Source organism: Pezoporus wallicus, unplaced genomic scaffold, assembly GCF_028554395.1.
Source record: "Pezoporus wallicus isolate ANWC-B61680 ecotype Strahan unplaced genomic scaffold, APGP_CSIRO_Pwel_v1 scaffold_11491, whole genome shotgun sequence".
Taxonomy (NCBI): domain Eukaryota; kingdom Metazoa; phylum Chordata; class Aves; order Psittaciformes; family Psittacidae; genus Pezoporus; species Pezoporus wallicus.
Genome location: NW_026642649.1, coordinates 3,171,173 through 3,183,862, shown reverse-complemented (window position 1 = coordinate 3,183,862; position 12,690 = coordinate 3,171,173). Strand labels below are relative to the sequence as shown.

Genomic DNA, 12,690 nt, shown 5'->3' with positions numbered 1-12,690 from the left:
CTGAACATTTCCAAAAAGCCTTTGTCAATAGCTGGTTAAAACAAATCCATCAAAGGAGAACTTAGCAACATGCATAATGCCAAAAATTAATAAAAAAGGATTCACATTCTTCCCCAAAATAGAACATGACAGACAGAGCTAAAGATAGTAAAAAGGGCACAGTATTTATATCATAATACGTCTGAAAACCTATATTTAAATGAAAAACAACAAAAAAATTGAGTCTGGAAGAGAACACAGTGAATCTGAAATGCCTCTAACCAACATAACCTGGTAAGGATAGTGTGATATTCCACAGGGAAGTTCTCACATACCATTTTACTGGCTTTATGTTGCATAAAGGGTTGAGACAGCCTCCAAAACCCCTGTCCAGCTCAAGGATTCCTCTACTACAAGCTATTACACACAGAGCTAATACAAATCTCTGGCACAGTATGATGGAGATTGAGCTGATGGGATGCATCAGGGCCCCAGTACAGCACTCTGTGGAGATTTCAAGGCAGTGCTGTGAAATCCGGTAAACCCTGGAAAAGTCTGACTTTAAACAGACTTCAAAGATGTTCACAGACCACCAGGGGCCATTCCTACTTGTAAATCCCCCAGGATCATGTTAAAATAAAACTAAACCCTTGAGAAAAACTCCAAAGGCTCAATCCCAAAATAATATTAAAAGGCATTACTCACTGCAATCAAGTTTAAGTTCCCTGACTTTTCTAATGGTAGAAGTCCTTGCTTTCCCTACGCAGCGATCACTAGTCCGTTCTAAAGGACTAAAATCTGACTATACATATGTATCCAAACTGAAAATCTGCATCCTGCACCTCATTCCACATTTATGCTTGGGACAGACTTACTCTGATGTCACTGTGACCTCTGACTTAAAAATTGTTAGAGTCTAGGTGGGAGCTTACAAGCAATGAAAACTTAGCAGACACAGTTCAAGGATGTTGAATTCGGTTGAGTAATTCCAACTTCAGCAACATTCCAAAGGCTCACAAACAAGCAAATCCTCACCAGTTGAATAAGCAGGCTAATTAGGTCCGTCAGGGGTTTATTGATAAGCAGAAGCTCTTCAGCAGCCTGTGTGTCCCCTCCTGTGCCAGATTTCTGTGCCTTAATAAGGTGAGAAAAGAATAAAAAGCAACCTTGGTGACTGTTGCGTTACAAGGAACAAATTAGGTCCATTAGGTGGCCAAACTCTGAACAGAAGTTTGAAGCAGGCTTATAAACTCTTTTCTAGTTAAGTACTCCTAGGCTCCCAAGGAGCAGTTAATGCCCCCTGTGTCTGTAACAAGCCCAAAGCAAAAGGGAGTCATGCTGTTATGCCCATCCTGCATAGGCTGAATATACTGACCTCCATGACACTTCTTCAGCAAGATGCTATAAACCGCATATGCAAAAGATATCTCTAAAGCCATAAATGTTTTATGCATTTGTACTCCCTTCAACAGACCATGCCTATTTTAAAACTGAAGTTTGATTGGGTTTTTTTCCTTTATCAAGAGGAATTTTAAGTTCAATCAAGAAAATCAAGGTGACTGAAAAGTCAGGATTCTCAGCAACGATGTCCAATTTTGCCCTTCTGACTCACTCTGTGTATCCTGAAATGTTCATCATATATTATAACAATTAAAGTTATTTTTGAAATAGGAAGAAGAAAACCTTCAAGTGACCCAAATCTGTGATAAGATCTGTTACTACTTGTAATGCTGGCCACTGTCATCTCCCCTCATCAAAACACACTGCAATCCTAGGCAGTGCTATTTATGACCCACCCCAGCTCCAGGACACCAGAAAGGTCTGCTTGAAAGATTTTCCCTTTAACTTAATTATGCTGCACCAGCTTTGGACCATGACCCCGTACAGTTGAGCTGCTAGAGGAAAATGGACACATTTTATCTAAAGAACACATTTAAAAATCATTTCATATTGTGTTTCATTTGAAGCTCAATCCTAAAACCACCATCCAAGTATGGACTTTCATTTATTAAGCAAACACAGAAGCAAGTCCCCTGGACAGGAGACACTACTGCTGAGGCTCCACTATTGATACTGATGAGTTGAAAGGATAATGCCTTTCTTCTGGAAAGAATTTAGAAATAAAACAGATCTGGAAAGCTGTTTCTCCAGGTAATATGACACATTGTGGTGAGTCTCAATGAGGGATATACAGATGACCTGGAATGCTGAAGTATAAGAAAGGCAGGAGGACACAGCATAGAGAGGGTAAAACAAAATGAAGTGTCTATATTAATCAAGAAAGGGAAATAAGTCACCTTCACTTCAGCAAAATTTACAACAGCTTTTCTGGTTAGTGCTTGGATGAGAAAACAGGTAACTGTTGGACTTCATGATCTTAATGGTCTTTTCCAACCCAGTTGATTCTATTATTCTGTGACTACTTTCTTTAATTTCTATATATTTAGTGACCACAGAAAGCACACTCTTGAATGAAGCTGGATACAGCTGTCAGCACCATTCATCATAAAGTATTGAAATGCAAAGGAACAGTGGTGCCATGTTTTGCCTATGCAGCTGGATAAGTTAATCACTTTACATATAAAAAACCTAAATAAAAAGCATTTAAGTGGAGATAGTACCATCTGTAGAAGTCAGCTAAAGCCTCAAAAATTGATAATAGGAGAAAATTTGATTCTCTTTTTCAAGTTCAGTTTTAGAAGGTATCTTATTCAGAAGATCCCTATAAAAACAGTCCAAGAATATTTGTTATCACTACAGTGATGCATTTAGTGGCCCATGGACAGTGAAATGTTATGTAGATGCATTGTAAATAGTCACCAACTAATGGCCATCTTTCAGTAAGGCATGTGTAATGATGTAGCTGTAGAACCCACAGGGGCCCTTTGACAAGTATTGTCAAGACAAGTATGCCAAGGCAAGTAAACTCACTGTAAAACTAGTTTTATAGGGGCACAGGAGAGAGCTGTGCTTTAAAACTCAGTTTTCCAGCCTCTTGTTCCCGTTGGCTTTCCAGAGCAAAGCAGATCACTTTGGCTAGAGCTGGACAAAAGTGGACCTGGAGTCTAGCACATCAATCAACTGATGTATTCAGGCAAAGCCAGAACAGAATTTGGCTTTGAATGTACAGATTTAGCTTTGTATCTAAATAAAAATAATCAAATTCACTACTATTACTAATCCATGGGCAAGATCCTCTTTCCTCATATGTTTCTTCACCACTGTTGCATGGAAACTAAGTATAGAATTTAGCCCTCTGTGATTACATGGAGTGATGCCAACAACATGACAATCAGCAGTTAGCCTACAGAATTTGATTTATAAAGTGATTCTTAGATAAGAAACCCATTACAGAACCTGCTAACAGAGGACTCAGAAAAGACACGGTATCATACCATCAGATCTAAATTAAATCTCTTCCAAAAAAAATTAAGGAAACCCCATCTCTCAGGACTATAACATCACTGATTACATAAATCTGTGTAGGAAATAAAGCAAGGGCTCAATTTTCTATACCCACTTCATACATTAAATCTTCTTATAAACCCCCCCCAAAAAATAACCAACCCTTGGAGAAGGGCTATGTCAGATTGAAGAAGCCGTGTCCTGAATGTACAACTTGGGTACAATCTTTTGAATCTCTGTCCTTCAGATATATTGGACCTAAAAGGCTTCTCTATTCTTCAGTGGTTAATCCCAAGAACATCAAAAAACTGGCACGAAGAGTATGTGGTGTTGTTTGCAGCCTAAATAGAGAAACTGCTTCCACTTGACTAACTTCAAAATTTGGCAGGTATTTTAAAACCAAAGCAAATATTGCTAGCTTAACATCATGTCTAAAAAAAGATAAAAGCTTTTTCTTGTTTTGTTCTTGAGAGAGTTACGTACAATTTCTTTGAATAGTATCTTTTTGTGCTTCATTTCTAAGGAGGAGGAGGTCTTCATTGGAAGAGGAAGTCCTATCAATGCCATAATTTGCAGCGGTTCAAACAAAAACTTGGAAGAGAAATTGAGCAGCATGAGATGAAATACTTTTGTCAGTGCATAGGCAAGGGTTTCAGATGCTCTTCAAGTACAGTATCATGTGTGATTTATAATAAGATTTATGGAGTAATCTTTTAAAATGAATGGAAGAAAAATGCTTTGAACTATCATCAAGCAAATGTTGAATTACAGAAACAAAACAGTCAGCTAGGATCTGTGTTTCCAGTACACAATGAGGCTAATACAGATATTCTAGCCAGGTAACTACATGAAACAGTGACATGAAGTTGAAAAATACATGCTTTTCTCCTTCCACCACACTAAAAATTCAATGAAATCAGAATAGTGGGAATTCCATTATTAGGATAACAGGAAGTTATCTAAAAAGGCCAGGCTGGACAGAGCCTTGGGTGACACAGTCTAGTGTGAGGTGTCCCTGCCCAGGGCAGGGGGTTGGAACTGGATGATTTTAAGGTCCTTTCCCACCCAAACCAGTCTGGGATTCTACAGAAATTGTTTAAGGTGGTGGTGACCTCAGGAAATGAATTCCATACCTGTAAAGTCTGGCGCACAATGTTGGCTGTATACATCAGCATGCAGTGCAAAATGTCAAGCAAGGACAGAAGTGGTGCATTCACTGTCTTGGTGCTGCTTTTATCATCTGCCTCCAAGTAGAGAGCCACAGTTTCTGTTAGGAGACTACAGATATGATGAACCAGTCCTACACAGAAAGTGAGACAAAAAAGAGAAACAGGCTCTCAGGAAAAGAACAATGTGGAAGGTAGCCTAGTTAAAAATCAGAGACTAGAATAAAGAAAAAGTCACATACATTATGAATATTTATTAAACTTCCTCTTTTTATCCATTATTCTAATCACCTTCTCTCCTATTCTGTTTGGAGCAGCTCATAGAGTTAAACTGATACAATCAAATTTGCTAACTGCATGGAAAATTACATAATATTCACTAAATAAAAGACGTTCTATGAGTCCTGAACTTTTCCATAGCACGCTGGCACACAAGTCTCCTTCACAACACTACTGGTCACAAGAATGAAGCAACTTCTCCAGGCTGTATAAAATGACACATCAAGCTCTGAGCCCAAGATTTTGTGTCTTAACTGGTGTGCCAATTACAACCTCTACCATATGCTTTACAATCTTATGCTTAACATAAAATATATTCAGAAGAACATTATACAAGGAACACCGAATACTACACCTAAAATGTTATTAAGATTTGTTTGACTGATGGTAATCACAAGTTTCCTGAAAATACCTTCTTGTTTTGAAGCTTTTTTTTAAAGATCCTTTGGAATATAATACCATCAACTCCTGTAGCTTGCTTAACCCACAAATCATCTGACATACCAGAAAAAACATAATCCATTTCAAGGCAATGCAGATTAAATTCAGAATGTTTCTTACTCTCAAATACAAAATGACTGAGTTCATTATGTTTGATCTTACATCTTTTTCTTCAGAGATTCATAAGGAATAAAACATATTTTGTTCCCCACCAAGGACATAACTATGTTTGTAAATTATCTTATTTTAAACTGGTAATTAGCCATAATGTGATTTGGGTGCACACAGGCAGTAACATTGTGGTATATTAGTATATTAGCTTCTAGTCCCCCATGGCTCTAAGATGACTGAAGTATTTCACTGATTTCACTGAAGTAAAAGTGCTTTTATCAGCTCTCCTTTAAAAAGTAATTGTATATGTTTTTACAAACATCAGTACAAGATTAAAATGAGACAATCTTCAATCACACCCTTCAGCTTTAGTGAGGAGTCAAATCTGTGCGGTGTTGAACTGTTTTGCCTTTGAAAGATGCCCCATCAGTTAACTAAAGTACCATGAAATATTTTCCTCCCCTATTCATCAAGTTTAATACTTTCCCCAGGAAATGAAACAAAAACATTAATTTAGAATACAGTTATGGGTCAGGATCATAAAGACTTGTGCTCTTCTTATATCTCGCATCTTTTGCGTTTTTATGATTACTAGCATTATTCTTTCACCACGGTTTGATTGATAGACTACAGCTCAGGCCAAGCTTTGAATTTCCTGGAGTTTTGTCTGCATAAACTAAACTCTCCAAATTACATCAGTCTAATCTCACACATTTCATTTCCTTCTTTTCTAAAGCACAATTTCTGCTGCAGTTCTGAGCACTCCATACAAAAACGAGCTGGCATGCAGAGACACATTGAAGTGATGTCACCAATACCCACCAAGAAGCAAAAACCCAGCCATAATTCTATGTCTACCTGATACAGAACTTGTGCTTATTCTACACCTTTTTTCACCAGACTAAGTTAGAATAAACCCAAGAAAACAATCCAGTAAGAGCTGGCCCCTATCAAAGCAATGTCTCCTAAACTGCCTGCAGGGATATGTCCAAGTACACTGTTTCTCCCTCTAGATGAGCACAAAACCCACAGCCACATCAGACTGAATGAGTCACCCTGTTATTTCTAGATGGCTTACACACAGTCCTCAAGACAGTGACTTGCAGATGAACGCTGAGAAGGCCACCTTCAAATAAAGGCATTGTATGGGTCATCATCAAGAATTTCTAATCAGTAGTCCTCTCTGTGTTTAGAGCACTAAGTAGGGAATGACAGAAGTGAACAAAACAACAGGATCCATGCCTATGATCTGCAGTCCTTTCCCTTTTAACTTTGAAGAGGATTACTTGTTTATTGCTTTGACTGCCCCAGCCTGAGCCTCACAACTGCCTTGGTTTTGCTGTTTGGTGAACAGAACACTCGATCTTCGGCCCACCCATTGAGATATGAATAATATCATCACCTAGATTTTGTTCTCTTCAAGTATTTACATCCTTGGGCTATGTGTATTAGCAAACCCTGCCTCTGAACCACAGCAGAATATTCACATTTATTTTGTTAACTAAACCATCAGACTTAGATTTTAGGTACAGACGTGCTCAGACAGGGTTATATGTACAAAGCTATGCATGTTAAATTTGGGAAGTTTGGGGAAAACCAAAACTTTTCCTGAACTTTAAAGACCTTTGGAAAACAACACATCAAAACTTCGGAACAATGACATCTAAAATGAAACGCTGGTGCAAAACGTTCCCTAACACGCTGCAGGATTCACACAGAAACCTGATAAACACTTGGTTCCACAGATAAAACAGACTGACCTCTTGGCCAAATAAATAAAGTTCTAGACATGCTCTTTAAATTACTGCATCCTGTCACAACACAAGGAAAATTGGAGGCCACAATTGCAGACATGTAAATACACTCCTTGCTTACACCACAAGACAAAATACACGTTCTTTGTCCTCAGAAGAGAAAGCTGGGAAGCTGGTGTAATTTAGTTTGACCAAGATAAAATTCAATGGGAGTTTAATGGCCGTGGCCACTGGCACTGTAACCGGTTTACTCAAAACTGTAACGACTATAAAACCTAAAATCTATAAAAATTAAGAGCTATAAAGACCAAGACTGACACGCCTCAGCATTCCAAAGATTGAATCCCAAAAGAGTCTGAAAAAAGACAATGCAATCCTAAACAAAAGGAGACTGTATTCATAACTGTGGAAATCATACCATAAAAATTGCCTATGGATCTCTGAGTTTCAGAAGGTTTTCTCCCAAATTTCACAACCGATTCAAGAATCACGTTCCTCTTAATTTCCAATAGAGCCTAAAACAATATTTAGCTTCAAAAACCTCAGACAATATATTTCTGAGTCATATTTAGAATCACAGAATAGAATCACAGAATAGTTAGGGTTGGAAAGGACCTTAAGATCATCCAGTTCCAACCCCCCTGCCATGGGCAGGGACACCTCACACTAAACCATCTCACCCAAGGCTCTGTCCAACCTGGCCTTGAACACTGCCAGGGATGGAGCATTCACAAAAATTTAACAGACATAACATTCTTATGTAGTAACTCTCATGAGAAAGTAAAATAAAAATAAGTAAATAAGTAAAAAATTTTAGTAATTCTTCATTAGAAAGTAAAATAAGCTCAGATTCAAAAGGCACACCCCATGCTCTCCTGAACTTTGGAAGTGGTGCATCTGAATCCGAATCCTGTATCACAGAGGAGAGCTAAAATTAAATCAAGGCAGACTGTACCCTGAGAAATGTTACACATTTGGAAGTATTCTGGTACTTCCAAGGACGTTGGAAATAGTCCAATTTCTCAAGAGAAAAGTGTGAGCAACAGTTTACATGGATTAAAGTAATCCATCATGACTTCTTTCAGATAGGCATTTCTTACTATGAGAAGTAAGTAAAAAATTATTATTTAACTTACAGGTTTTTTTTGTTACTCTATTAATTTGCAAATTTTACCAAGGAAGATTGTTCATAGATGTAGTTTAAATTTATTGCAGTACTTCTTAGCATACTAATGCCTTATATTTACTTGTAAAAGGAGGATCTTCAAAATATCAAGTGCAGTGCTATTTAAATTTTGCAGAAAAATAAGCCAAAACTTGGATTTTGCATTAGAATTATGTTTATAAATTAACATAACTGGAATTGAACAAAAAAATCCTAACTGCTGTCCAAGATTCATAATATGTAAAAAGACTGCATCCAAAATTCCTACCCCAGTTTTATAGCATCTGATAACCCTGGTGTTTACAGCAGAGTGTTTCTCCTGCCGAGAGCTCTAGAAGGAACTGAACACGTTGCTAATATCACTCTATGAATGCACACTGGGATGACTATGCTTGTGTTTCACAAATCTTCTCTAAAGATAAAAGGAGTCTTTTGGCCCGTGCTACATCTAATCAGACAGAATGTGCCATGGTACCTTCTGGAATAAAGGCTGAGGGGAGATATTTGATTCTCACCTATTAGCAAGATGGATAAAGGAAAAGACATCTTCGCTTCCAAATCATACGAAACATCAAAGGAGAGCCTAGGAAGCGATCTTCTAGGCAATCCTTTCATACCTACCAGCAATTAGAGCATTCAACAAAGCTTTCTGCTTCCAACTGAAGAAAACGTTAGAGCAGATGTACTTCCTCGAACAATGCCACCAGCAACAAATCCCTCGGCCTGGCACAAAGGTTTCTCTTTGTTCCTTTCTGTCTGGTGCTGTCTGGAGACATTCTTCCCTATTCGCATCACATCTGCACAACTGCCCAGGGATGTTACCATATATGCAGTCTCTAGACCCTCCTTCTTTTACTTACAGAGTGGACGTGGTTGGGCTTTTTGCCTGTTTTTAAACAAAACTACTCAGAGTAACAACATACTGGGAACTAGAAACGATAGCAACAGACTAACCAGAAAACATATTTCATAATCTTTTTAGATGTTAATGATAAAACTCAAAAATAATGCTGAAGAAGAAACGCAGGACTGTAGTCTGATAGATCCTCTCACACAGGAATTCATCCTAAGTACCTGAGCACTTAAGATAATCCATCATGTCATCAAGATTCCTCATAAAATCTTATTTACCTATTTAAACCTGGGATTTCACTTGCATTCCTTGCATCACAGCCCTACCACTCAAGGGTTCCCGTTTTGAATGACTGAAAATAGGCAACATAAAGCAAATAGTATCTTTAGGGTAATGACATTTTTAACAGAGGCTTGCTGCTTTTGTTGTTATTTTTGTTCATTATTTGTTACTGTTTCTGTTTTAGGAACTATTTGTGCCAGCACTATATTATTACTGAGGGAAGACTATACTAGGATAGGAAATTAGATCACCACTGATTTATATGAGCAAATACAGCATACCTATGGACTCTAATGACGTTCAGGGGATCTATTCACAGTGTTGTGAAGACATTAACAGTGTCTCATGTCAGCAGTCAGGTTTGATTTGTCTGGATATCATGCTGCTGGCACCACAGTCTCCCAAAATACCGTCTGCTCCTTACGTTTTGTAAGTAGCTGAGAACAATTAGACATTTACTAAAAAGGATGAGTGAAAACCGTACACACAGGTAGGATCCACTGAAGATGTGCACACAAAGTTTAAATGCCCTTATCAGGCAGCTTGTGAGACTGGACATGAAACAAAGACTTTTTCTCTTATTTATTCAAATAAAACTTCTGCTCTTCAGACATGAATTTTAGTGCCCAACAAAGTCAGAAGATTTGCTGCCAGTTCTGTCCCTAATGCAAATATTATGTACATCACAAATAGGCTAGCACAAGGCCTTTGGATGCACATAAACTCAAGTGCTGTCACCCCAAGAGCTAAGTGACAATGTGGTGCTCTTGAAGCAGATCTACGTACTCAAACGGCCCTTCTAGCTGGAAGACCTGGGGAGGGATGGAGGTAGGGGTAACACAGTGACTGCATGGAGTTTACATTTCCAATATGTCTGTCCCCAGTTGTGCATATATTAAACACCTAATTTGCATTCTTTTCATATGGATTTAAGCAGTTTTGTTGATACAGTCCTGCAATATGTCAGTTGCGTCGTACTTGCAAGCGCAACCTTCCGCCACAGAAAAGTTAATTAAATAAACCAAGACTGTAGTAAGATAAAATCACGTTGCCTGGACTGGCTATTATAAGGAGTTATAAGGCAAACCCTACAGCAGCTTTTCAGTTAGATATTTTACTCCGTATGTCTAAGACACATTAGAGCTTGTATTCCACTCTGCAAAGCATAGTAATTCCATGGCATGCTACACTTCCACTCAGATCCTGATACACCCTATTTCATCCTTTACAAGGTGTCAACTAAAATAAAATGCCTTGGTTTTGTCACACTGAAGTTAGATGATGCTTAGGAGATTTTCCAAACAGCAGGTGTTAATGAACTGCATGAGGACCAACAATATTTAACAGGGCACCTTACTCTTTGCCATGCAACAGTCTTTAAAACCTCCTTTAATACAAGCCTGAGATGCTAGCAGTTGTTGCTTCACAACTACATGCAAGAACTTCTGCGTGCATGTTGTGAATTGTATGCTTTTTAGAAAAACAGAGGCTGCATCAATTCCTCAGATCAATGGCAAAAACTAGATGAAAAGTTCTTCACTAGACTAAAATCTGGGGTTATTTTGTTAGGTTAGGACTTCTTTGCATTGCAGAGCCTTGTAAAGATTCAATAAAGACTTTTGACTTACTGCTCGGAAAGACCAAGCGTGCAACAATTACCATGTGATAAAATACAGGGGAAATTTATCTCCTGAGCTTAATTTAGAACTAGAAATTCTTCTAAAGAGATAGCTATTTTAATAATAGACTTCCTGTCACACAAGATTAAACCCTGTTTATCTACTTCAAAAGTCTTAATGTTCTTCTGCTTTGGCATCAACTTTCCCTTCTACCAAAATCCTTGAGAGACCACAAACTCTGAGAACTGCCTTTCTGACAAAACCTGTACAGACCAGATATGAGCAGCCTCAGAATGCAGATACGGCCCTAACTGTTGTCACAAATTGACAGCATTCAATAGCTTTGAATTATTAATTACTCTAGCCAGGCCTTCAAGAGTCCCTGCACTGAGAGTGATAAGGACCCATGAACCTCTCTGAAGTTTTCAGTTTTAAATTGCAGAAATAAAACACAGTTGTCAACTGTTTCCCATATATATTCAGCAAAGAATAAGAGTAACAAATCTATACATTTCCCTACTGGAAATTCATGCTCTGTAAGAAAAGGTATTAAATACCTTTATTCCTATTCCTCTCGGTCTATTTACAACTAGACCAAAGATCAAAAGCAAATGCTGGAGTATCAACTAAGAGAATTGTGCTTGCGGTTATTACAACAAAACTGAATCCATGCCGCAGTTTCCTGTAACATCCTGTGTTATTCATCAACTAAGTTTACAAGAGAAATGAAAGCTGACAACTAGTAATTGCAACTGTCTAAGGTGGTCTTGATGTATTTACACTTACATGATCAAAGACCTTACATAGAGGTCAGGATATTACATGACAGTAAATCTGGTTTTGCAGCTATGACCAGATTATATTCCGTAGCCTTAAATCTACTTTACGAGGTCAAGTGTTTCCCAAATAACTGTTAGGATAACTTTGACCATCAGACTCTCTAATTTGCTATCATCTGGCCATACCAATAATGACATATTTGATTAAATCTCCAAAATCTAACACAGACTTTTCACCTCAGATGTTATTATCCTTCTGATTAAGTGGCTCAGGCATATGTCTTACTTTGTTTGCATGAATGCTTGTTCTACTTTGACCTACCCATGATTTTCAGCCTTGCCACTGGGATCTTTGAGCTGGAACCCATCACACTGTGATCATGCTGTCACCTCAGACTATAGATAAAGTGCCTTACCTAATGCTCATCATTAGTACAGCCTAGACCAACAGAGCCTTCATTTGCTGTCAGCACATCCACCTGATCCCAACTATCTTATCTTGGAAAGACCACACTGAGCTAAGTCAGCTGGTACAGCACAGTTTATTTAATCAAGAGGCACTCCTGGCTCTGAAAGAACTGCAAGCCTACACATGTTTGAATGCTGTATTCCATACCTTGTCTTCCCTATCTCAATAGGACCTACCTAATAGGAGCATGGGTCTACTGACACTGGGCTGCGGACAGCCTGTACCTTTCTTGTGCAGGTGGCAGCTGCTGGGAGTAGAGGAGCCTGTGTATACAGTAACAGACTGGCTCAGACTCTTGGGGAAGTTTCTGCATAAGCATTGGAAGGAGATCACATCAAGTGGTTTGTTCTACAAGGCTATCTTGGCCCAAGCCATGTAGTTCTGAAAC

The 12,690-nt window shown here is 38.4% G+C and overlaps 1 protein-coding gene across 7 annotated transcripts in view; it reads right to left on the bottom strand.

The window, feature by feature from the left end:
* The window catches only part of ULK4 (unc-51 like kinase 4), a 194,810-nt gene that overhangs the window by 64,350 nt on the left and 117,770 nt on the right, over positions 1-12,690 (bottom strand). For 4 of the 7 annotated variants that reach the window (XM_057431492.1, XM_057431495.1, XM_057431493.1 and 1 more), the window contains 2 exons: positions 4,518-4,684; positions 1,015-1,113 (listed from right to left, as the gene is read on the bottom strand). The exons of 2 other annotated variants lie outside the window; for them this stretch is intronic. In XM_057431492.1, coding sequence (XP_057287475.1) covers positions 1,015-1,113; positions 4,518-4,684 — 266 coding nt within the window. Of the gene's footprint in view, positions 1-1,014; positions 1,114-4,517; positions 4,685-12,690 lie in introns of those variants that run through there. One more of the 7 variants, XR_008975159.1, reaches the window with a different exon arrangement.